The following is a 26,906-nucleotide window of genomic DNA, read 5'->3' on the forward strand; positions in this document are numbered from 1 at the left end:
AAATATCTAAAGACACTGAAGCAGCAAACTTTGTGGATATTAATATTTGTGTCATTCTCAACTTTTGGCCACGACTGTACACAATCCATGTCTCAATTGTCTAAAAGGCTTAAAAACCCTTCTTTAACCTGTCTCTTCCCCATCATCTACACTGATTGAAGTAGATTTAACAAGTGACATCAACAAGGGATCATAGCTTTCAGCTGGATTCACCTAGTCAGTTGTCCATGGAAAGTGCAAGCATTCTTAATGTTTTGTATACTCAGTGTATATGTAGCTATACAGACAAGTTTGTCACTCATTGTGTATTTATTCCTTGTTTTATTATTTTTCTACTATTTCATTTTTTTTTCTCTCGGCATTGTTGGGAAGGGCCCGTGAGTGTTAGTCTATATCTGTTGTTTATGAAGCATGTGACAAATAAAATGTGATTTGATTTGAGTAATAGCCCAGAATACGTGATGTAGGCTAATGTGTTGCGTCAGACTAGCAATAGCAACCTGCTGTTAACGTGACCTCTTATAGAGCAGATAGGAGGGTGTGTGTGTGTGTGTGAGAGAGAGAGAGAGAGAGAGAGAGAGAGAGAGATGGGGGGGGCACATAATGTCTGACCACATATGACTTTAGGTACATATGGGACCAGACATGCCGCGTTCAAAACAACTGGGAACTTGGAAAAATACGAGATCAAATCATGATGTCGGTGATCTTCAGGTTGGAGCTGTAGTAAGAGTCCGATATTGCGCGTCATTCATTAGCATTCTGGTGACAGATGGGCGTTGGGGGAGGGAGCTCTCAGCTTTACCTTTAAATCTACGTCCCGCCTATTTTGCTTGACAAACTTTACTATTGGTCAGGGGTAACGCGAAGCGAGTGTCCTTGACGAACCCATTGTGTTGTACAAAAGGCAATCATCTGAAAAATGACTGTCGCACAGCACGTTCATTGGTCAAGCACTGAGCCAAGGGCAAGGTTGGGGTTCCACCCTCCTGCAGCAAATCACTGGTAGGCGGGTTTATAGAAGTTGCTGCAATGTGATTCGCTGTACAGCCAATTCAGTCTAAATCCCAGGTCTCTAATTGGCCTAACTTCTGCTCCTACGATTTCTGCCACTGATGCACAACTGTGTAATTCTGTGGCCTAGCATTAAATAAAGCGACGGCTATTTAGATAGCTGTGACATAGCGGGTGGATTAAAGCGCACGACATCGGTGTTGTAATCAAATATAAAAGTAGGGGAATACGGCTCCAACAAGTCTTAGTTGTACCGGAAGAAAATTACTGTTATTCTCTGAAAATGCCTTCCTTATAATTTTCCAGGACGTAACGTTATCTAGTGATTCAGTGGGAGAGATAGCCAGGCAGTTAATGTAACGTTAGATCGATTTCTCAATTCTTCGTGGGAATTACCGTTTTCTTTTTGTGGTTTTCTAATCCTATTTTGTTTTGATATTGTGTTATTTACTCAACGTTTCGGAATTAGTTGTTAGTCAACGCAATACCGGGATACGTAGTGTACTGGTAAGTCTCCCTAAATTAATTGAGCGTAAACGTCCCGTGCAAACAGGATTATTCGCTAGGTACCGATTCTGAGAACGCCAGTTAGCAAATGTTAGCATATAGAAGGCGTCGCAGCGGCTCGGCCTGGAAGTAGGACATTTACCTTCAATGCAGATATTTAAAAGCTCGTCAACAAGACTTTATCGTTGTATGTCAACAAACACACGACATTACTTTTATTTTATTTCATTTGTAAAATAATGTGAGTGGTTGACAAACACTTGACCAGTGTCTGCGTGCTCACTTGAGCTCTGCGTCGGATGCTGCGAAGATGATTATGTCGGTAACATTCTGAGATTCTGACATTGTATCTTCTTCGAACCATCGATAGGTGCATTTAGCACAACGTGACGGAGAATTCACGGTTCTAGTATATTATGATGTTGCGAAGTTTATTGTATCATGTGTTGAACCCCCTCCTGAACCGAACAGGTGCTGTAAATCAACCTAATTTACATGCAACAGGTGCATCTGATTCACTATCTAGGCTCGTTTTGTAATGTCCTCAGGCGGTTATCTCGGTCTCAACATTATCGGTATTTACAGCATCAAGTCGGTCCCCATATTGTGGTCATGTTTCATTCAGTGCAGTGAGATCATGAATAGAATGGAGAGTACACAATTACCCCCCTCCATTTTATTTTCACTAGTTAAGATTTAATGTTATGTAGGCCTACTGATGTGTTGTGTATCCACCTTCACACTCCCCCCGTCTCCACCCCGCTTCTCTCTATCCCGCTCTCCTTCAGGGATGGACAATGCCCATACTAAGACCGTCGAGGAGGTGTTGGGGTATTTCTGTGTGAATGAGTCGACAGGCCTGAGCTGTGAACAGCTGAGGAAGAGCAAGGAGAGATGGGGCCCAAACGGTATGTCCTAGTTCGTGACCTAAATGACACTATTACCTATGTAGTGCACTGCTTTTGACCAGCGCCTATAGGACTCAGTTCACTTTTTTGACCAATGTAGGGAATCGGTACCATTTGGGACACAGCCCAAACCCTTCACTCCTAATCCTTAACCCTTGACCCCTTTTACTCTCACCAGTATTCAATTGTTTCAATGATTACAAAGTAATGACACCCAAGTTAGGCCTATGTTTAGTAATGTGATGATGATATTGATGATGGCTGATAATGTTATTACTATGTTTATAACAATCTCTCTTTCTCTCTGGATTTCTGAACTCCATGATGCAGAGTTACCGGCAGAAGAAGGTAAGATGTTCATTATCTCTCTCCGGTCGCTCTCTCTCTCTCTCTCTCTCTCTCTCTCTCTCTGTCCCCTGCATTTACATTCTTTCCATATCTGTGTTTCCAGGGAAGTCGCTATGGGAGCTGGTCCTGGAACAGTTTGAGGATCTGTTGGTTCGGATTCTTCTGCTGGCTGCCTGCATCTCCTTCGTAAGAACACACACACACACACAAAGACAACCTGAACAAACATTATCGTAAATACTGTAGCTTTACTGTATATGGCTAAGTTATAGCCTACCCAAAGCCAGTCAGACATGTTTATAGCTATTTCAATATTTTGCTCTGAGCATTACTATTCACTCTTTATATCCTCACAGTATTACCATCTCTGTTCACATACTCTCTTGGTTGTTGAAAACAAGTTCCTCTTTTACCTCTCTTCTCTCTCTCTTCTGACAGACTCTTGCCTGGTTCGAGGAAGGAGAGGGGACCATCACAGCCTTTGTGGAACCCTTCGTCATTCTCCTCATCCTCATCGCCAACGCTATCGTCGGGGTGTGGCAGGTAAAGTCAGTGTTTTGACATGTTGCATTAGTGCGTGTTCCTTCCTAAGTGTGTGTGTGTGTGTTCATGCATAAACAAGTTTGATGTGTGTTCATTCACGTGTGTGTGTGTTTCCAGGAGCGTAATGCTGAGAACGCGATCGAGGCGCTGAAGGAGTATGAGCCTGAGATGGGGAAGGTGTACCGACAGGACAGGAAGAGTGTCCAGAGGGTCCGGGCTAAGGACCTCGTACCTGGGGACATAGTGGAGGTGGCAGGTAGGCAGAACAACTACAAATCCCAGAGTCCTCTAGGGACCACAGTGTTCTACACTGTAACTGATAACATTGTTGAGGTACTATAGCAGGTAGGCAGAAAAATCCCACCATCCTCTAGTCTTGGGGCCTAAGTGTTCTTTATATTAGAAGTCCTCCAATAATGGAAAGAAGAACAGTAACTCCCCCCAAAAAACACCTATGATATTGAGGTACTATAGCAGGTAGGGGAAAAAACTACAATTTCTGTAACTCCTGAAAGGTCCCTAGTATTCTATACATTGTACCTGGGGAGTGGAGACACAGCGAAGGTGGCAGGTGTGTAGGGGGAAACAGAAACTACAAATCCCATACCCATTTAGTAAATCCCATACCCAAAGTGTTCTATTATTGACAGAGTTGTTTAAATTTCCCAAAATATTTTTTTTAGGTACCCTTGACATGTTTTTATCTGTATGGGGTGGATATTTGCCCTCTCGCATCATCATGGAAATCAAAAAGGTTTTATGGGAAATTAATAATTTAATCAAGGTGCTGTCAGTTGATGTGATATCCGAAGAGGCCTACAATACTCAATATCCCTGCATCTTGATAAGCTCTGGGAATGAGGCCAGACGGGGTCAGCGACGCTAACCTTTCTTTTCCAAATACTTTCTCAATTAAACTTTTACAGATATCTGACCGAAAATGCGGTTTGGGGGTCAGTTTCAAATTTCTGTGTGACTTTTAGCGACAACACAGCTCAAAGGGTTAAGACCGCCCCAATTGTCGAATCCTCAAGGCGCTCTGTTTCTATTCTTAGAGCTTCAAAGAAGTAACAGAGGAAATGGGAGTTGAGTGTGTTTTTTTATTTGTGTGTGACTCCGAGATTCACAGTGGTGATGTTTGGCTTAAAGAGCATGGGAACTTTGTGACACCAATCACAGTTTACACAGCGGAACACTGGGGGATGCATCCCAAATGGCACCCTATTCCCTTTTATAGTGCGCTATTTTTGACCAGAGCTAGGGAATAGAGTGCCATTTGGGAATCATCCATGGAGGATTGTTTAAAAAAAAAAACGTAACACACTGTTTATCGCATCAATCATCACATCACTGCCTGTCTATCCCTCTGAGCCAGAGTTTGAGATGTTTATCTATTAATTTGGTTGATAAATAACCCATAAATAAACAAAACAGCAGTTGTGTGGAAATAAGATGATAATAGTCTATGGGCTTTAGTTTAGTATGGGTTGTAATATAATATGAGTTGTATTAGAACAAACTTAACACAACGGTCAATCTAAGCGCTGGCGGTGTCAAATATTTTTTTCTATTTTCACAACCATAATTATCGACGCTGTTTGCTGGCATGGGCGCGAAAGGGCTGGGTTTTTATGAATAAATAAGTTTAGGGTGTGTCGACTTGGCCCCTCACTGGCCAATCAGAAACGTGCTCCATGGCGAAATATGTGGTTGCTTTAAGATGTGTATTTATGGTCTTTTATGTATTGCCTTGGAATCAATTCCAATGTTAGTCCATTATAGTTGGTTAAACAGCTTACAGAAACTAAATAACAAAATGTAGACCTATCCCATCTTTGCTAAATTCAGTATGTTAACTTGACCCTGTTTGCATTCTACATTGTCCTAAGAAATTGCATGGCTTCAATGTGGAAATATACGCAAGTTGAAACAACTTGTTTTAAATACAGTAGCTGGACAAAGGTCCACTATAAAGGGAGGATGTCCACTCACCTTTTTTAAACTGCTACCAAGTATGTTTTATATACACTACCATTCAAAAGTTTGGGGTCACTTAGAAATGTCCTTGTTTTTGAAAGAAAATCCCTTATTTATTTAAAATAACATCAAATTGGTCAGAATTAGTGTAGACATTGTTAATGTTGTAAATAACTATTGTAGCTGGAAACGGCTGATTATTTTATGGAATATCTACGTAGGCGTACAAAAGCCCATTATCAGAAACCATCACTACTGTGTTCCAATGGCACGTTTGTATTAGTTAATCCAAGTTTATAATTTTAAAAGGCTAATTTATCATTAGAAAACCCTTTTGCAATTATGTTAGCACAGCTGAAAGCTGCTGTGCTAATTAAAGAAGCAATAAAACTGGCCTCCTTTAGACTAGTTGAGTATCTGGAGCATCAGCATTTGTGGGTTCGTTTACAGGCTCAAAATGGCCAGAAACAAAAAACGTTCTTCTGAAACGCATCAGTCTATTCTTGTTCTGAGAAATGAAGGCTATTCCATGTGAGATCTTGCCAAGAAACTGAAGATCTCGTACTACTCCCTTCACAGAACAGCGCAAACTGGCCCTAACCAGAATAGAAAGAGGAGTGGGAGGCCTCAGTGCACAACTGAGCAAGAGGACAAGTACATTAGGATGTCTAGTTTGAGAAACAGATGCCTCACAAGTCCTTAACTGGCAGCTTCATTAAATAGTACTGCAATACACCATTCTCAAAGTCAACAGTGAAGAGGTGATTCCGGGATGCTGGCCTACTAGGCAGAATTCCTCTGTCCATGCTCTATGTTCTTTTGCTCATCTTAATCTTTTATTTTTATTGGCCCGTCTGAGATATGGCTTTTTCTTTGCTACTCTGCCTAGAAGGTCAGCATCCCGGAGTCGCCTCTTCACTGATGTTGAGACTGGTGTTTTGCGGGTACTATTTAATGAAGCTGCCAGTTGAGGACTTGTGAGGTGTCTGTTTGCTTACAGTTGACTGGGGCAGCTCTAGCAGAGCAGAAATTTGACAGACTGACTTGTTGGAAAGGTGGCATCCCATGACGGTGCCACGTTGAAAGTCACTGAGCTCTTCAGCATGGGCCATTCAACTGCCAATGTTTGTCTATGGAGATTGCATGGCTTGTGCTCAATTTTTATACTCTTCTCAGCAATGGGTGTGGCTGATTATAGCCAAATCCACTAATTTGAAGGGGTGTCCACATATTTCTGCAATGTAAGACTTGAACCATCACCTCCCCGTTCCGCCCCGTTTTCCCCCAGTGGGTGATAAAGTCCCAGCAGACATCCGGCTGACCTCCATCCGCTCCACCACACTGCGAGTGGACCAGTCCATCCTGACAGGGGAGTCGGTGTCTGTTATCAAACACACGGACCCAGTGCCTGACCCGCGAGCCGTCAACCAGGACAAGAAAAACATGCTGTTCTCTGTAAGTGGGTGGGAGAGAGAGTGTGTGGTGGGGGGGGTCAATATCTGATTAGAAATAAACCTGCACAGCACGTGGGATTAAGGCATCAAGCTAAAAGGTGCACATTTGTTTGTGTAAGTGTGGGAGAGCGAGTGTGGTGTGTTTTATTGATCTAATGGGAGATATGGTGTGAGAGAGGAACCAGAACTCAGGACTGTGTGTGTGCACTGTGATGCTTTGATGTGAGTGTTGAAGGTGTGACTCAACCGTTTGTTGAATAAAACATCACTCGCATTGTTAGCACAGGACACGTACAAAAACACACAATATACTGCGTGATGTAACCTACTAAAGTGCCCCCCCCCCGCACGCCACCTACATAGTCAGAACACAATTTGTGATTTATAATACATCTACCCAATGAGCACAAGACGTTGGAAACACTTCTTTGTGGTTTTAAATGTCTTTGACAAAATGTTGAAAATACATTGTGTATTTCTGGTTGAAAAGACGTCTTTCTGCTCTTGTGTTGACTGTAATCCCTACGTTTTTTTTCTTCTCGATTCGTGTTTCTATTTGATCTGGAAAAGTATGCTGCTTTTCAGATCAAACTCCTGTAGTAGTTAAGAGTGTACCAACACATTGCTTTGTATCATTGTTCTTCCAGGGCACCAACATTGCGGCGGGCAGAGCTATAGGTGTGGTGGTAGCTACAGGGGTGCAGACTGAGATCGGGAAGATTCGCGACGAGATGGCTGCTACAGACCCAGAGAGAACACCGCTGCAGCAGAAACTGGACCAGTTTGGAGAACAGCTGTCCAAGGTACAAGGACTTTCCTTCTCTTCCTTCTTTCTTTTCCTCATTCATTTTATTTAATCTGTCAGCTGTATTGTTCCTTAACTGACTTTCCTAGTTAAATAACATTTAAAAAAATTACAAAATTGTGAGTGGCAGTGTTGTGATTACAGGCTCTCTCCCTCCCTCTAGGTGATCACAGTGATCTGTGTGGCAGTGTGGGGTATCAACGTGGGCCATTTCAATGACCCGGTCCATGGTGGCAGCTGGCTCAGAGGGGCCGTCTACTACTTCAAGATCGCTGTGGCACTGGCTGTAGCTGCCATCCCTGAGGGTACGTTGTGGGACCAACCACCTCTCTCTTTCCTATCTCTCTTCTCTTATTTCCTTCTCTGCCTCCATGTGACACACACAAAGTAGAGCATGAGTCAATTCTATTCTATTCTGAGCAATCTAAACTAAAATGAATTCTCTCAAGACAGCTCCTCTCTGTGTCCATGTAGGCTCTTAACTCGATAAATAGATTGATCAGCCAGTGTACTTTTGTTACATGACTCGGAAGAACCATTATGGAACCATATATTTAACTGTCCCTTCACCCTATTCAATCTTGCCCGCCCACAGGCCTACCCGCTGTGATCACCACCTGCCTGGCTCTGGGGACCAGACGCATGGCTCGGAAGAATGCCATCGTCCGCAGTCTGCCCTCTGTGGAGACCTTGGGCTGCACCTCTGTCATCTGCTCCGACAAGACTGGCACCCTCACCACCAACCAGATGTCTGTCCACCGGGTGAGAGAGGGGGGAAAATGGAGATAGGAGATGAGTAACCACTTTTGGTTCCCTGGAGCTGACCTGAAAGTGGAATGGTTTGGCATGTTGATTGACAGACACTCAGCCTGATGCTGACCTAACCTAACTGATTGTGACAATGAGTGTGTATTTTCTAACCCGGTCTGTCTGTATCTGCATGTGTGTGTAGATATTTGTTGTGGACAGTGTGTCAGGGGAACGATGCGCCCTGAGTGAGTTTTCGGTGACCGGATCGACTTACGCCCCGGAAGGGGAAGTGTGAGTGCCTTTAACCTTTTAACCCTTAACTGATGATTGCCATGTTCAAAACAACTGGGAACTTGGAAATATCGGAATTCAGTCCGTTCAAGACAACGGAGAACTCGGGAACAAAACGAGCCCCGACCGGGAAAAATCGATATGAATGGTCATCCAACATTAAATTCCATGCCAGAAACTCTCGCATCTTTCTAGAGCTCTGAAATTCTGACCTGAAGATCAGGGAGGTCATGATTTGACCGCGTTTCTTTGGAGTTTCCAGTTGTCTTGAAAGCACTAGATGTCATGACGAATCACTCATCCCCAATTTTGCTAGGACTGTCTGAGTGGGGAGGGGAAAACTGAAAACTACCTGTTATTGGCAGAGGGGTTTAGAACTCTTTCTTATTGGTCTATTAACTCATTTACTGCCTGGTGATGTCACCAGGCTGGCCAAAACTCTATCCCACCAAAATAGGCTGAAATTTCAGGCAGTCTTGTCAATTGGACATCATTTTTCACAATTGGACATCATTTTTCACAAGTTTTTCACAACCTCAGTGTGGAAATATATATATATTACAGATGAATCACGTTTCTGATTGCACTGGACCTTTTAAGATGCTTAGAAATGTTATCTTTCTAATATTTGGTTCCCCTCTACTTTCTTTCTCTGGTCTCATTCTCCCCCTCTTCTGGCTTTTCACAATCCCTTACTTCTCACTCCATCTTTCCCCTTTCTCTCTTACCCTCTCTCCCTCTTATCTCTCCCCATGTCATCTTCCATATCCACCTTTTACTCTCTTCTCCTTGTCCTCTCTCTTCCCCAGGTATAAGGATGAGACGATAGTGAAGTGTAGTCAGTATGAGGGCCTGGTGGAGATGGCCTCTATCTGTGCTCTGTGTAACGACTCCTCTCTGGACTACAACGAGGTGAGAACAGTGCCAGCCCACTTTGCTCACTGCACTACACACCATAACCCCTGCCCTGCACTGCACACCATAACTACTACACTACACACCATAACCCCTGCCCTGCACTGCACACCATAACTACTACACTACACACCATAACCCCTGCCCTGCACTGCACACCATAACTACTACACTACACACCATAACCCCTGCCATGCACACCATAACTACTACACTACGCACCATAACCACTACGCACCATAACCACTACGCACCATAACCACTACGCACCATAACCACTACGCACCATAACCACTACGCACCATAACCACTACGCACCATAACCACTACGCACCACAACCACTACGCACCACAACCACTACGCACCACAACCACTACGCACCATACAACCACTGCCCTGCGCACCATATATAACCACTGCCCTGCGCACCATATATAACCCCTGCCCTGCCCTGCGCACCATATATAACCCCTGCCCTGCCCTGCGCACCATATATAACCACTGCCCTGCCCTGCGCACCATATATAACCACTGCCCTGCCCTGCCCTGCGCACCATATATAACCACTGCCCTGCCCTGCGCACCATATATAACCACTGCCCTGCCCTGCCCTGCGCACCATGATACATACAAATGTCCACGGACAGACACTTCTTAGTTCTAGTCCTGGAGAGCTACTTTTTTTTGTTCCAGTCCAGTAGCATCTGTTTGGAATAATACATTCAAATAATATCCTTGTTGATCCTTAACCTGTGGGTGTCCCCCCTCCCAGTCTAAGGGTGTGTATGAGAAGGTAGGCGAAGCCACAGAGACGGCCCTGTGCTGTCTGGTGGAGAAGATGAACGTGTTCGACACAGATCTCCGAGGACTGTCCGCTGTCGAGAGAGCTACTGCCTGCTGCTCGGTGTGTGTCTGTAAAATAAATAAAAAATCTGTGTGTACCATTTGAGACGTGCTGACCTAATTTACCTCCTGGCAGGATGATTGAATGATATCTCCTCTCTCTCCCTCCCTCTATCCTCTCCATCAGGTGATTAAACAGTTGATGAGGAAGGAGTTGACGTTGGAGTTCTCTCGTGACCGGAAGTCCATGTCAGTGTTCTGTTCTCCTAACAAGCTCAGCCGCTCTGCCACGGGGGCCAAGATGTTTGTCAAGGTCAGCTCTCTCCTCTCTCTGTTCTTTCTTGTCGTTTCTGTTCCTTACGTGTTTCTCTATCACTCCTCACTTTGTATCAACTTGTCTTCTCTCTCCCAGGGAGCTCCGGAGAGCGTGCTGGAGCGCTGCCGTTGGATCCGGGTGAACGGGGGCGCGCGGGTGCCCATGACACCAGCGGGGCGGGAGCAGCTCCAGGGGACCGTCAGGGAGTGGGCCACGGGGCGGGACACCCTCCGATGCCTCGCCATGGCGACCCGGGACTCACCCCCCGAGATACGCTCCCTCAACCTGGAGAACTCGGCTACCTTCGCCGACTACGAGGTGAGTGAGTTTTAGGATTATTTCATCCTTTGTGTTATTATGCACTTTTTATTCATCTCTTTTATTGATTTTTGACTATAAAGTGTGTTGTGGATTTTAAAGGCACTTCAAATACCGTTTTATTTGATTAGCGTTAAATAAACAACAATGTCCCCTCAGTCGGACCTGACCTTCGTGGGCTGCGTGGGGATGCTAGACCCCCCCAGGAAGGAAGTACTTGGTGCGGTCCGTATGTGTCGACAGGCTGGCATCCGGGTCATCATGATCACAGGTATGACACGCCTCGCACACACTCCCTCGGTTGTTTGTTGTGTTGTGATGCATCTCCCCATCCAACAAACATGTAAGACACAATCTGAGGGGATTCAATAAAGTCAGAATTCTGAACAGAATTTCTAGCCTCCCACTCGTCTACCTTAAAATGATATTATAACGTGAAAGGCCGGGACGATAGCAGTATTGCAATATTTTTTCAATGGCAAAAATGAATACACGATGCAGACCAAACTTTTTTTGTCCTTTAAAAAGCTGCTGTATGTCAAATATTGTTTGCTTTAACTTGGAAAATTAAATAAATGTGACATTATGGATTTTTTTCCTCTAAGTTAAATCCGCTTTGTGTTTTGTTTACTTGCCACGACACTATCGAGTATCACGATACTGGTATCGGCCCGGGCCTAATAACGCAATTTCAAACCGTTTTGCCTGCTGGGTGTCATCTCAAACGTCTTGCCTCGAAACTCACGTCCCCCCCCAGGTGACAACAAGGGCACGGCCATGTCCATCTGTCGTCGTGTGGGCATCATCACGGAGGAGGAGGAGGAGGCGGGCAGGGACGACCCGTTCTCAGGGGGCCTGACGGGGAGGGAGTTTGACGAGCTGCCCCCCCACCTCCAGAGGCAGGCCTGTCGTACCGGACGCTGCTTCGCCCGCGTGGAACCCACACACAAGAGCCGTATCGTGGAGTACCTACAGAGCCTTGATGACATCACAGCCATGGTGAGGGGGGGCTGTGTGAGTGTGTTTAGTGTGTGTGTGTATCTCTGGCAACAGTGTCCCTGTCTAGGGCTCTACTTTGTGACACTTAAAAGGGCATGTTTGCATTGTGTGGGGCCTTTCATGCATTTCCTCCCTTGTTTTGACTCACTGCCTGTTCTTGCCCCCTCCCTCCATCCCACTCTCCCCCAGACTGGTGATGGAGTAAATGACGCACCAGCCCTGAAGAAGGCAGAGATCGGTATCGCCATGGGTTCAGGCACGGCTGTGGCCAAGTCCGCCTCCGAGATGATCTTAGCTGATGATAACTTCTCTACCATCGTAGCGGCTGTAGAAGAGGGCAGAGCCATCTACAACAACATGAAGCAGTTCATACGATACCTCATCTCTTCCAACATAGGAGAGGTTGTCTGGTGAGGATAGGGGGAGGAGAGGGATGGATTAGAGGAGAGGGATGGATTAGAGGAGAGGGATGGATTAGAGGAGAGGGATGGATTAGAGGAGAGGGATGGATTAGAGGAGAGGAAGGGAAAGCCATCTATAACAAAATGAAACTGTTTATAGGAGAGGTTGTATGGTGTGGAGAGGGGGATGGAAGCAGGGGAGGGAGAGGGTGGTGGGGTTACGGTTATAAATAAAGGGGAAGGATGGTGGACATTTAGGAGTACTCTTTAGGTCAGGTGACAATAGGGAGAAGGAACATTTTAAAAAGGAGGGATGGTTGAAGGGATTAATTTGAGGGAAATTAGTAGTCTGGGACAGTGAAAGAGGATTTCTGAATGATTATGTTGTATCCCTCCCTCACTCTGACCCTCTCCCCTCCAGTATTTTCATGACGGCTGCGCTGGGCATGCCCGAGGCCCTGATCCCAGTCCAGTTGCTGTGGGTCAACCTGGTGACAGACGGCTTCCCGGCCACCGCCCTGGGCTTCAACCCCCCTGACCTGGACATCATGTCCCGCCCCCCACGCTCCCCCAAGGAGCCACTCATCTCCGGGTGGCTCTTCTGCAGATACCTCATTGTCGGATGTGAGTAAATCTAGTATATCTCGATCTATATCTATGGCAGACACCACATTGTGAGGCTATAGATTATGAACAGACAGGGTTTTTGTATTTTTACGTCACAATATCAGCTGGGAGTCTAGAATATACACATCTAACCTTTGACTTCTCTCTCAGGCTACGTGGGTGCAGCCACAGTAGGAGCTGCTGCCTGGTGGTTCATGGCAGCACACGACGGACCCAAACTCTCCTTCTACCAACTGGTAAGAACACGTCCCACTTCTCTCACTTTAACGTCTCTGACCTCTCACTCACTACCCATCTTGCTCTTTTAAAAAAAATTTATTGCTCTATTTTCTCTCCTCCTCTCAGTCCCACTATCTACAGTGCAGTGAAGGCCACGGGGAGTTTGCGGGGGTGCAGTGCTCAGTGTTCGAGTCGCCCTACCCCATGACCATGGCCCTGTCTGTGCTCGTTACCATAGAGATGTGTAACGCCCTCAACAGGTACGCTACTAAAACTGCAACTCCCAACAATTCCTTGCGGTACTTAGCATCGGTCACAGAGATGATTATTTGTGACGCGACACAGAACAGGTTTTTAGTTCTCGTACAATAACATTTCTATTTATTAGTCACTACATTCTACATGTATGAATATTGACTGTACGGTTCATTCAGTTCTATTGCATTTGTAGTCCACCTTTGCTCTTTTCAATCAGACAAATGTTTACATCAAATTAAACAAACAAAAATGGTCATGATGTGCATGCCTATTCAATCGAGTACAGATTTTTATCAGATTATTTTGTATATGTGTGGATATTTTACTGACATCTGACTTTGTACTGATATCCAGAGCTCTGTTGTGTTAATATCAATATTCTATTGGCATCTTATGAGTTTGTACTGGTCCATTTCTGAGCACCGCTGTGTGTGTCCTTGTCCTCAGTCTGTCAGAAAACCAGTCCCTGCTGAAGATGCCTCCTTGGTCCAACCCCTGGCTGGTGGGAGCTATCTGTCTCTCCATGGCGCTCCACTTCCTCATCCTCTATGTTGACCCCCTGCCTGTAAGTGTGTGTGTGTTCGTTCATCTGGCATAAATTTTCTACTGACTCTGAAAAACACTAAAAGAAAGATGCCCAGGGTCCCTGCTTATCTGCGTGAACGTGCCTTAGGCATGCTGCAAGGAGGCATGAGGACTGCAGATGTGGCCAGGGCAATAAATTGCCATGTCCGTACTGGGTGATGCCTAAGACAGCGCTACAGGGAGACAGGACGGACAGCTGATCGTCCTCGCAGTGGCAGACCACGTGTAACAACACCTGCACAGGATCGGTACATCCGAACATCACACCTGCGGGACACGTACAGGATGGCAGCAACAACTGCCCGAGATCCCTCCATCAGTGCTCAGACTGTCCGCAATAGGCTGAGAGAGGCTGGACAGGGCTTGTAGGCCTGTTGTAAGGCAGGTCCTCACCGGCAACAACATTTGAGCCTATGGGCACAAACCCACCGTTGCTGGACCAGTCAGGACTGGCAAAAAGTACTCTTCACTGATGAGTCGCGGTTTTGTCTCACCAGGGGTGATGGTCGGATTACACAGAGGCCTGTACTCTGGAGCGGGATCGATTTGGAGGTGGAGGGTCCGTCATGGTCTGGGGCGGTGTGTCACAGCATCATCGGATTGAGCTTGTTGTCATTGCAGGCAATCTCAACGCTGTGCTTTACAGGGACGACATCCTCCTCCCTCATGTGGTACCCTTCCTGCAGGCTCAACCTGACATGACCCTCCAGCATGACAATGCCACCAGCCATACTGCTCGTTCTGTGTATGATTTCCTGCAAGACAGGAATGTCAGTGTTCTGCCATGGCCAGCGAAGCGCCCGGATCTCAATCCCATTGAGCACGTCTGGGACCTGTTGGCTCGGTGGGTGAGGGCTAGGGCCATTTTCCCCCCCAGAAATGTCCGGGGACCTGCAGGTGCCCAGAGGAAGAGTGGGGTAAAATCTCTCAGCAAGAACTGGCAAATCTGGTGCAGTCCATGAGGAGGAGATGCACTGCAGTACTTAATGCAGCTGGTGGCCACACCAGATTACAAACTTACTTTTGATTTTGACCCCCCACCCTTTGTTCAGGGACACGTTATTCAATTTCTGTTGGTCACATGTCTGTGGAACTTGTTCGGTTTATGTCTCAGTTGTTGAATCTTGTTATGTTCACACAAATATTTACACATTTTAAGTTTGCTGAAAACAAACGCAGTTGACAGTGAGAGGATGTTTCTTTTTTTGCTGAGTTTATATAATATTATTATTTATGCTTTGTGGAAGAATATGATCTAATGCAGAAAAATATCTTGGTCGGACAAGGTTATGTATGTTTATGCACATGGAAGTCAGTGGTATGTTTAATATTTACTATAGGTTAGAGGCAGTGTGACTAAAAGGAAAGGACATTTTAGTTGACCAAAATGGTCCCATTGCTTTCATTATTTTGACAGACTAAATCATTATTCAAATGCCAGAAAATGGGACTATGACTTGACTGATTTTTTTTTTTTTTTAAAGTGCCAAAATGACCTCTGCTGTACAATGAAGTGCTTGTGTGTTACATTGTGCTCCTCCGATATCTCATTGTTTAACCACCCCTTGCCTTCTCTCTCCCATCCCTTCTCTCCCTTGCCTTTTTCTCCCTTTTCTCCCCTCTCTCCCTTGCCTTTTTCTCCCTTCTCTCCCTTGCCTTTTTCTCCCTTTTCTCCCCTCTCTCCCTTGCCTTTTCTCCCATCCAGGTGGTGTTCCAGATCCGCCCCCTGTCATGGCCACAGTGGGTTGTGGTCCTCAAGATGTCCCTGCCTGTCATCTTCATGGACGAGGCCCTTAAGTTCCTGGCCCGGAACTGGATCGAACCGGGTACCAACGTGGAGCGCCAGGAGGAGGAGCGGGAGCGCCGGCGGAGGGGTCAAGGGCCAGGGGGCATGACCGCCGCCGTGAGCAGGGCGTTCAAGGGCGTGTCCTGGTCGTTTGTTTTAATGTCGTTCCCGCTACTGGTCTGGATTTACAGCCTGGACTCTGATATTACTAACATGTTCTATGAGTGAAGAGGGGGTGGGAGGGGTTTGGGGAATGAATGAAAGGGAAGGAACTATAAAATAAATAGGGGAGCAAGTTGAGGTGAAGATGGAGTGCAGGGAAAGGAAGAAAAAAAAAATACATTTTTAGAGGGATAAAGCCAGGGATGAAACGTGAACAATCTGAGACTGTGAGAGGAAGAGGGATACAAAGGAAGTGAAGAGGAGGGAGCTGATACAACCTAGCTCATCACTCTGACTTTTTTAATACTGGCCCTGACCGTAAGTGAGGGATTTTACAAAACTCAAGGTCCAATTTAATCATACCTGGTTTAACGTGTTACCGGAATAAGTCTTGAAAATATCACTCCTCTTGTGCAGAAAGAACGCACATTTGGGTTCACGTAGCTCCTTGACAACACAATTTTTACAATGTGGGACAAAGCAGAGAAGAAACGCAACTTTGTAGTTGATTCAAACTATCTTTCTGGCCGTTCAGAATGAGTGTTTATTTTTTTTCAATTTAACTTCTCCCCAGAAAGCTTGTTTAGCGGATTTGATTGAATATGGCTGTTGCTTGTGTCTTGAACTCTCCTGCATATTTATTCAATTTTGAAAGGTAAATTCCTGTCTATAGATGATTTCTAACATAAGATAGTACTTATTAATTTCATTCCAGTTTCTCTACCTGTAAGGTGACAGGTGGGAAGATGGAGAGAAAGCAGCTTCTTCAGGGAATGGAGGGATGACTGGATGGAAAGGGAAAGCTTAAGAATCTTCCAGCATCAGTCAGACTGGCCACACACTGACATTCCAGCCAGCTTCAGAAATTAATCAATTAATATTTGATATAATTTAGGTGTCATCAAACTGTGTCTAGAGAAGAGGACAGCAGAGTAATTCTTTAATGTGTATTTCTTAGGGTTATGGGCTGGCAAAGCTGAATTTTGAAAAGTAAAAGATTTTGCGTTCGTTTTCACTGCACTTCATATTTATTAACGACACGGAATTGTTTTCTTTTTTTGATTTTGTGTCCGATTTTTCTATGCCTAACTTCATTGCTACAGAATGGATGTTGCCTCCATGTATGGTTCTGATTAAGGTTGGCTACTCTTTATGACATCATACCCTTTGTCTCCTTATCATCATGCATGTTTGAGATTGACTACTGGTACATTGCAGATGGACTGCTCAGAATCACTGATCTCCAAATCACCTTGCATTCTAAATAACTACTCGTTATGTGATCAGGATTAGTGATTCTGCGCTGTGCCTTGCTCAAACACGTCCTCCTCAAACACGCTGACTGTTGCTCTATACTAGAACTGTCCAGGTTGGGTAGTAATGGGCTTTAGGTGCAGGCTTGGCATCTTTTTGCGTTACCAGATTCGTTCTGATGTCCTCCACACGATTTCAGCTGCGTCCTTAAAGTTCTGTCACAATCCTCACGTAGGCCTAGAAGTAGTAGACTTGCCTCTCCGGAAGGCTCCAACATCTCTGACATTGTTGTCGGGCTGAGAAATTGCATCATATTTCAGCTAGGCTACTCTACCATTCTACTAGTTGACCATGTGTTTTGATAGTCTTAACAGCCACTGTGACATCACACCATGAACTAAAGGTACAAAGTTGTGTAGTCTGCTTATGTGGACACCAATACCACTTCCCCTATAGTAGTGGGTTTGTTAGGGCTGGGAACACTTGTGTTTTATTGACTACACACCAAATTTGCTAACTCCCCCCCCCAGACTTGCAACATTGTTTTTTGTTTATTATGATTGATATAACTACTACGGTAATTCTGATTAATTGTCGCTGTGGCATCTGTAGTACCCCTACTGTGCCTGTAAAGAATCAGGGGTGCAATTTTTTTTTTTTTGTAGTAGTAAAGGGTTATTATAAAAAATCATTAATAGGTGTAAGAATGAGAGGAGTGGAAAAGGGGGATGAGGGAGAGATGCTGAGAGGAGAGGTCTCTTTTCTTTCCATTTCTGTTTCTCTACTAGCGTTCTGCCAGTGCTCTCTGTCTTCATCTGAAACCAATAAGCAAAATAATTCTTAAATTAACAACTTCAAAGGAATAAACATTGAGTGGAGTAATTGGAACTTTTTACAACATTTAATTTTGACTGAATTAAAGTGGGAATGTATTTTGTTTATTGTAAATTGTTCCATTGCCATCTGCCACATTACTGCTGTTTGAAATATGGAAAATGCTTTATGGGATGAAAACAATAAAATTGTTAATTTAAATGTACGTTTCTGTGGATGCTAATTTGACAGAGGTCAGAGCAATGTATTTAAATACATGGCTGTGGTTAGGGTATTCTTCACATTGTAAAGCCACAATGTGTCTCAATATGGCCCCTCACCATGTCTTCCATGGTTTCCCAAGCCCCCAAAAAAAAAAAAAAACCAAATTCAAAGCTTGAAGAGTTGGGTATTTCAATCCACTGTGTAGTGCTAGGGCAAAAAAACAGCCTACATTGGGTAACGCTGATGTTGGCTAACCTCACCAGGAAAAACATGCTGTTAGTGTGTATATTTTTTTTATATCGCCGCAAGGTGGCGCAGTAGAGCAGGGTTTGAAGATTTGACAGCTGTAAAGTACCACTGACAGCTGGGCGTGCGTAAGTGGAAACTCGTTGCTGTGTGTGTGTGTGTGTGTGTGAGAGAGGGGGGTGGGGGTCCATTTATATAGACCGTTGGAAGGCGAGAGGAGGGTTTTAAACCCATGCAGATGTAATGAAGTTGTGACGAGGAACTAACCGAATGGAAAGTGAAGTTTCACAAGACCCACAGTAACTGACTGTGTAACGTGTTATAGCAACACATGAACAGTTTAAGTCCCGCTTTTTTCCCCACTAAACACGGGAAATAAACCATTTACCATAGATATCGATTCTTTCAGGGATTATCGTCTGAAGTAAGTAATTTCTGTCATATTTTGGGGTTTTCATGTTCAGAAATGTTAATCTTTTGTGTCTGTGGTAAGAGGAATTTGACTTTACGCACATGGCACAAGACTTCTTGAATATTTGTTTTTTTCCCCCCCTCATTCTATTTCATTCTTTATTTGACAGTCTTTCATTTGTTTTCCTATTAATGTATATGGCTTTTGTGTAGACAGTGACAAGGATGATTTTATATCAGTTTAAACAATGCTAAAGTTAATATGTTGACACTAGTATGTTTGACGCTAATTATATATCACAAATTTGTTCTTGACACGTTTCAGGTGTCGTTTAGCCATAAGAGTAGTATAATGGAGGGTGACCAGTACATTGTTTATAGTCAACTTTGTATAATTGGAAATCGGTCCAGTTTTGAACGCGGCAACGGGCATTCCATGCGCTGTCCACGTAAAAGGTGGCACCACCGGTCACCTGGACGCAGCTGTTAGTGCGCACACAGGGGAGCACGAGGAGAGGTCAAGTGACTGGCCGCACTAGGGGAAACAGCTGAGAGTGAGTCGAAAGAGAGGTGGGGCGGTTTTACCACCCCTGGTTTTAAGAAGAGATCTGTGACCATCCATTTGAACTCCATATTACTAGTAGTAGTAAACCAACCTATAACCATGCCAACAGCACCAATCAACCAGAGCCACAGACTTGGTTGTGATGCAAACCTTCTATGACGTCATCTCTCGACATACTTCACAGTTAGTTGGTGTCGGTGGACTGATCTGTTCATGACATGGCCAGTGAATGGTGGTGCCAGTGTTAACATATTGTGTATTTACTCAGTGTATTTACTCTGCCTTCGCTAATGTCTACAGCAGGAATTGGAAATCCAGCAACTCTTGGAGGAACAATGGAAGGTGATAGAAGTGCTTCTTTATTATTGTGTTTACCAAGAAAGAAGATCTTTATCAACTTCCACTGTTCCTCTAAAAGATTTGCTGGATTTCTTATTAATGATGCTTTCCAACTTTCTTTTGAATCAAATGAAATGTTATCGGTCACATGCACATATTTTGGCAGATGTTAGTGCGGGTGTAGTGAAATGCTTGTGTTCCTAGCTCCCACGGCGCAGTAGAATCTAACAATTCACAAAACACACCGATCTAGAAGTAAAAGAATGGAATAAATATATAAATATTAGGACAAGCAATGTCGGAGTCTGGAGTATAAATATAAATGATGGGATGTATAGACATTATGGACAGTATGTGGAGAGAATATTTAGTATATATGTGGAAGACGTAGGATAGAATAGTATTTATACAGCAATGGTTGAATGGGATGGCATTGACTAGAATACAGTATATACATATGAAATGAGTAAAACAGTATGTAAACATTAAGGTGACCAGTGTTCCATTATTAAAGATACCAGTGATTCCATGTCTATGTACAACGGTCAGCAGTCTCTAAGATGCAGGGGTTGAGTAATCGGGTGGTAGCCGGCTAGTGACAGTGACTTAAGTTCACGGCAGGGTACTGGGTGAAGGACAACAAAAAAACACTCCAAAGTTGCTTAGGCGCTAGAAGCAGAGCTGCTATATCTGTCGGCGCCATCTTCCTGCTGAAGGGAAAGAGAATTCATTGACAGACCATTTCCCCTTTTTCCCATTTGGTTCCACTGGCACACAAAACAAAAAAAAAGACTTATGACCAGTGCCTGAATTGGGCCAGTACACACCAGTAATATGTACAGGCTCCTCTATAAAACAGTACCAGCACCCATTTCAGTCCACATCAAGCACTGTTGAAACTATGACTATCAAGCCACATCTCCCTGTTTTTTTGCTTCGTCATTTAACAGACACTCTTATCCAGAGCAACTAGGGTTAAGTTCCTCGCTCAGGGGCACATCAACAGATTTTTCACCTAGTTGGCTCTGGGATTCAAACCAGCAACCTTTCGGTTACTGGCCCAATGCTCTAAACCGCTAGGCTACCTGCCGTCTCCATCTGAGTGATGGTTGGAAGTGACGTGACATCCCGTTGGTGATCGTCGTCATAGCGATCATACCATGACCAGCCAGGCAGACAGACAGTCAGTCATTGTGGACAGGACTCGTGTGGCAGGTGCTGTCTCTCTGGATGCATCCCAAATGGGCACCTTATTCCCTACAGAGTGAACTATAAAGGGAGTAGGGTGCCATTTGGGGCCCATCCTCTGTCTGTCCCTGTCAAGGTTGAGATACAACTTTATCTGTTCTGCTGGGGGACATCGGGGTGGAAAGAATCAGAGAGACAGACACACGAGCGAGATAGTAAGAGGAGAGAGATCAACCAAAATGGACAGGGGAGGGGGATTCTTCAGAGGGGGTCTTCCTCAGACCCGGTGCCACGCTATACCGCAATAAACAGAGTTCAAGCAGAGGCCATTGATTGAGTGCTTTTAAAGTAGCCGATCTCCGCTGTGCTGTATCAGAACAATGGACAGCGCCCTACACACTAAAGCAAGGCCCATCTTGGTGATGAATGTAGGCTACAAGATAATTACAAACAGCCTATATGAATGCAGCCGTAAACACAGCTGTCTTGCCAACATAATGCTAACTAAATGCTGAAAGTAGTCGCCTAGTTATTCATGCGTGCAAACTAAAATACTGAATAGTAAGCAGTTTGGCTTAGAATACCGGCGAATGCGAATGCGAACGAATGAATGTGAACAGATCAAATCAACTGTACCAAGTAGACCTAGTAAACAAAATAGCAGATCGACAAAGGCACGATTGATATTTAGGCTGGTTACGTTAAACAGTAAACAAACACAGTGTTCAAAAAGGTGAATGGAGATCCAAATAGCCAGAACACAGCCTACTACAGCCTACTACGCACAGCTGTCTTGCCACACAAATAGACCAGTAAAGGCCCACTTCAAAAATGGGAAACCATTCCGCTCATGAGTACAAGCAACACGTTGTGATATGGCGCAATACACTTCTGTGGGTCATATTCGACCCACCTAATCAATTAAGCAATGCCAGGCCGACAATAAACACGTTTCCAACACGACGTACAGTTCCATTTACAACCACGAAAACCAGTAGGCTACAAACCATAACAGAATGTATCTATCTCTATGAGGAAACATACCGATATGTAGCTATACAGCGGGGCATCATTTGGGTTCTTGCATTGGAATTATATTGAGTATTCCAGCCACTCTCTTCCTATGAACCGGTTGCTATTAAAATAACATTTTTGGACTGAAAACCTGCGGCTAGGGTAGGATTCTAGGCTAACCTGGCCGCCTCCTCTGTTCAAAGACCTTCAGGAACACTCGGAGGTGGAGAGGGCTATGGAGACATTATCCTTGCGCCGCTTGTTGATACAGCGCTGCGGAGATACAGATTTCTTTCACCAAGCTGTCACTCAATAATTTGAACGTTTTTTGCTATTTTTATATTAGGGACGTACAACTAAAACTGAGGGGACACAAGTTTCAGCTGAGGGAGGAGCAGAGAGGTCAGGGGTTAGAGGTCAAAGTCTCACACTTTCCCATGTTGGGCTACCGAGTGGCGCAGCGGTCTAAGGCACTGCATCTCAGTGCTAGAGGCGTCACTACAGACACCCTGGTTTGAATCCAGGCTGCATTACAACCGGCCATGATTGGGAGTCCCATAGGGCAGCGCACAACTGGCCCAGCGTCGTCCAGGTTTGGCAGGTGTAGGCCGTCATTGTAAATAATAATTTTTTCTGACTAGTTAAATAAAAGGTTAAATTACATGTTTGTTTGTTTTTTCTGTTTTGTTTCAGTATGAGCACATTCCAGATACAATATCCTTATGTCATATAGATGTGGTAGTAAGTAATCTTTGCCTGCTCATAGTTGGCTAAAATCACATGATTCACACCCGATGATGTCATCAGTGTCTCCGGATGATGCCATCGGAAAAAACATATTTTCTTCTATCTTTGTAATATCTATCTGTAATATCTGTATCTGTAATATTCTATCTGGGGGGAATGGCCCTCGCCCTCACCCTCCGATCCAACAGGTCCCAGACATGCTCAATGGCCATGGCAGAACACTGACATTCCGGTCTTGCAGGAAATCACACACAGAACGAGCAGCATTGTCGTGCTGGAAGGTCATGTCAGGATGAGCCTGCAGGAAGGGTAACACATGAAGGAGGAGGATGTCTTCCCTGTAACGCACAGCGTTGAGACTGCCTGCAATGAAAACAAGCTCAGTTCAATGATGCTGTGACACACCACCCCAGACCATGACAGACCCTACACCTCCAAATCAATCCCGCTCCAGAGTACAGGCTTCTGTGTAACGTTCATTCCTTCAACGATAAACTCGAATACGACCATCACCTCTGGTGAGACAAAACCACGACTCGTCAGTGAAGACCACTTTTTGCCAGTCCTGTCTGGTCCAGCGACGGTGGGTTTGTGCCCATAGGCGACGTTGTTGCTGGTGATGTCTGGTGAGGACTTGCCTTACAACAGGCCTACAAGCCCTCAGTCAAGCCTCTCTCAGCCTATTGCGGACAGTCTGAGCACTGATGGAGGGATTGTGCATTCCCGGTGTAACTCAGGCAGTTGTTGTTGCCATCCTGTACCTGTCCCGCAGGTGTGATGTTCGGATGTACCGATCCTGTGCAGGTGTTGTTACACGTGGTCTGCCACTGCGAGGACGATCAGCTATCCGTCCTGTCTCCCTGTAGCGCTGTCTTAGGCATCACCCAGTATGGACATTGCAATTTATTGCCCTGGCCACATCTGCAGTCCTCGTGCCTCCTTGCAGCATGCCTTAGGTATGTTCATGCAGATGAAGGTATGTTCACGCAGATGAGCAGGGACCCTGGGCATCTTTCTTTTGGTGTTTTTCAGAGTCAGTAGAAAGGCCTCTTTACCGTCCTAAGTTTTCATAACTGTGACCTTAATTGCCTACCGTCTGTAAGCTGTTAAGTGTCTTAATGACCGTTCCAACGGTGCATGTTCATTAATTGTTTATGGTTCATTGAACATGCATGGGAAACAGTGTTTAAACCATTTACAATGAAGATCTTTGACGTTATTTGGATTTTTACGAATTATCTTTGAAAGACAGGGTCCTGAAAAAGGGCAGTTTCTTTTTTTGCTGAGTTTATACACTAGACAGTGTCAGAGGAAGGCCCCAAAAACGTTCAGAGACTCCAGTCACCCAAGTCATAGAGTTCTTCTCTGCTACCCACACGGCAAGCGGTACCGGAGCGCCAAGTCTAGTACCAAAAGGCTCATTGACATCTTCTACCCGCAAGCCTGCAAGACTGCTGACCAATTAATCAAATTGCCACCAGACTATTTACATTTACAACCCCCCCCTCAATTTGTTTTGTACACTGCTGCTACTCGAATAACCTGTACCCCCCCGCACATTGACTGGTACCCCTGTATATAGTCTCATTGTTATTTTATTGTGTTACTTTTTATAATTTTTTACTTTAGTTTATTTGGTAAATATTTTCTTAACTCTTTCTTGAACTACACTGTTGGTAAAGGGCTTGTAAGTAAGCATTTCACGGTGTCCACACTTGTATTCGGCGCATGTGCCAAATAAAGTTTGATTTGATGTTAGGGTGGTGCTAGAGATGACCAATTTCATGTTGAAAAAGGGTGAAGTTTCTCTTTAAACACTTCTCCAGTCATGGTAATAACCAGATATTCTGTGCAACATAGATGTGTTCCCATGTAGTGTACAGGTGTAGTTAAGTGGGACTGGGTCTGTGACCACTGCAGCTATTTTTGGCCCCAGCTGGCCGAAGTCCCAGTCTGGATGCAGGCCTGTGCTCAAGAGAGGTAATAGACCCTCAATCAAACCTGCTTTACCTACACACACAGTCACAGATAGACTGGCATTTATTCACACTTATATCAAACATTTTGTATAACTAAACCAAGAAAGACCACAGCCGGTCATTTCAAATGGGAACAAATGAGTCATAGTGGGCAGAACAAGGAAGGTGGTGGGCAGAGCCAAGCAAGAGCTAGCGAGATCCTATTGGCATGCTCTCACAATCATTTGCATATGTATGTTAGGGACCGCCTACTCTGAAGTGCGTGTGTGCAATAACTCAATTCGCCTTTGCTCTCCTTCTAAACAACATATTTTTTTGTTGTTTTTGCAAAGGGTAAAGTCTACAAAACTTTAGTCCACTCTGTTCGTAACAGATTCTAGTTTTGGGGAACAGAAAACTGAATTGAGATCAAATATTTAATTGACGAGAAAATGAGCAGAATGCCGACCAAAATCCATCTCGTTCCATCTTCTCCCACTGCCGGCCACGCCGAGCGGATGCTTCAAGTGTATACATCCGGTGAAATATTTGTCTCATTGTTCTATCTGTGCTTATATGTACTCACACATACATCTAACATCCATTTGTTTTATGCATACAGACGTCATGCCTATTGGCCACAGGTAAACATATACATTTTTGTGAGTTATACTCCGGAGTTATACTCTTCTCATTGGAATTTACATTTTTACAAGGCACATTGCACAAGGCTAAACTCTCCCTAACTAGGTCAGGCTGTGTGCGTATGTGTGTGCCCATAGGCACATGCAAATAACAGAGTGTGTGTTTGTGTCAGTCCCTGCTCTCTGATACCTGATAGGTCCACGGCATGAGGTCAGACACACAGCGGTAAGGTCAATGTGACGTGGTGAGGTTGGACCCAGGTGCAGGGAAGAGACCAGACGAGGAGTCAGTGGTTAAGGATAGACATAAATGCTTTACTGATAAACAGTAGCCGCAGGATCACAGTACACTGGGGAAAACCCCCCCACTAAATCTCAAAAATTCACTCAGGAAACAAACACCCCCTGTAAAACAATTAAAGCTGCAAAGGAAACCAGAACCCCCCTTTAATAGGGAAATCATAATGAGTAATAGGACACAACTGAGTGTCATTAATGTCTTTAATCGGCAGTTTTGTACAACGCAACTCAGACCAGAGCATACCGGACCTATTTTCTCTCCATATCCCTGGATTTCTACCGCAAGCTCTGGACATTTATACCTGGATCTTGCAGCTAGCTAGCTGCTATCCGAGTGACTATTGGCTTACGTCGGTCCCGGAGCAAACATAAATTATTACGGAGCTAGCCAGCTGAAGAGTTCTATCAGCCACTCCTGGGCTACAATCACCTATCCGGACCCGTTTTACTGCCAACGCGGAGCCCCACCGGGCCTTCACGACTGGACTACCGATGTTATCTGCCCGAGGGAGTTATCCAACTGGCCCCTCCGTCGCGACGTTACCTGAACTCCCATCTGAACGGTCCCCTCTACCACACGGAACCCCACTAATCTGCCGACGGAAACGCACGAGGTGGCTAAAAACAGACCTCCATTCTCTGCCAGCTTGCTACCCATGGCCCTGCTAGCTGTCTGAATTGCCATGACCCCAACCAACCTCACTACTCACTGGACCCTTATGATCACTCGGCTAAGCATGCCTCTCCTTAATGTCAATATGCCTTGTCCATTGCTGTTCTGGTTAGTGTTTATTGTCTTATTTCACTGTAGAGCCTCTAGCCCTGCTCATTATACCTTATCCAACCCTTCAGTTCCACCACCCACACATGCGATGACATCACCTGGTTTCAATGATGTTTCTAGAGACAATATCTCTCTCATCATCACTCAATGCCTAGGTTTACCTCCACTGTATTCACATCCTACCATACCTTTGTCTGTACATTATACCTTGAAGCTATTTTATCGCCCCCAGAAACCTCCTTTTACTCTCTGTTCCAGACGTTCTAGACGACCAATTCTCATATCTTTTAGCCATACCCTTATCCTACTCCTCCTCTGTTCCTCTGGTGATGTAGAGGTGAATCCAGGCCCTGCAGTGCCTAGCTCCACTCCTATTCCCCAGGCACTCTCT

General features: G+C 44.8%; 2 protein-coding genes across 2 annotated transcripts in view; both read left to right on the forward strand.

The window, feature by feature from the left end:
- The first annotated feature begins 1,109 nt into the window (after positions 1-1,109).
- Positions 1,110-18,316, forward strand: LOC112261377 (sarcoplasmic/endoplasmic reticulum calcium ATPase 2). The gene is made up of 23 exons (XM_042329743.1): positions 1,110-1,521; positions 2,310-2,429; positions 2,760-2,777; positions 2,881-2,963; positions 3,216-3,320; positions 3,438-3,576; positions 6,586-6,752; positions 7,399-7,554; positions 7,720-7,861; positions 8,152-8,318; positions 8,509-8,597; positions 9,407-9,509; positions 10,286-10,417; positions 10,544-10,669; positions 10,769-10,990; positions 11,150-11,261; positions 11,748-11,989; positions 12,179-12,399; positions 12,812-13,014; positions 13,168-13,253; positions 13,363-13,496; positions 13,942-14,059; positions 15,785-18,316. The coding sequence occupies exons 2-23, from the start codon at positions 2,312-2,314 to the stop codon at positions 16,091-16,093; spliced, it is 3,192 nt and encodes a 1,063-aa protein (XP_042185677.1). The 5' UTR covers positions 1,110-1,521; positions 2,310-2,311; the 3' UTR covers positions 16,094-18,316.
- Positions 18,317-18,786: 470 nt separating this feature from the next.
- The window catches only part of slc43a1b (solute carrier family 43 member 1b), a 44,453-nt gene continuing 36,333 nt past the window's right edge, over positions 18,787-26,906 (forward strand). Inside the window, exon 1 of the mRNA XM_024436662.2 lies at positions 18,787-18,989. The gene's annotated coding sequence lies outside the window, so the exon portion shown is untranslated. The remainder of the gene's footprint in view (positions 18,990-26,906) is intronic.

Source organism: Oncorhynchus tshawytscha, linkage group LG11, assembly GCF_018296145.1.
Source record: "Oncorhynchus tshawytscha isolate Ot180627B linkage group LG11, Otsh_v2.0, whole genome shotgun sequence".
Lineage (NCBI taxonomy): Eukaryota > Metazoa > Chordata > Actinopteri > Salmoniformes > Salmonidae > Oncorhynchus > Oncorhynchus tshawytscha.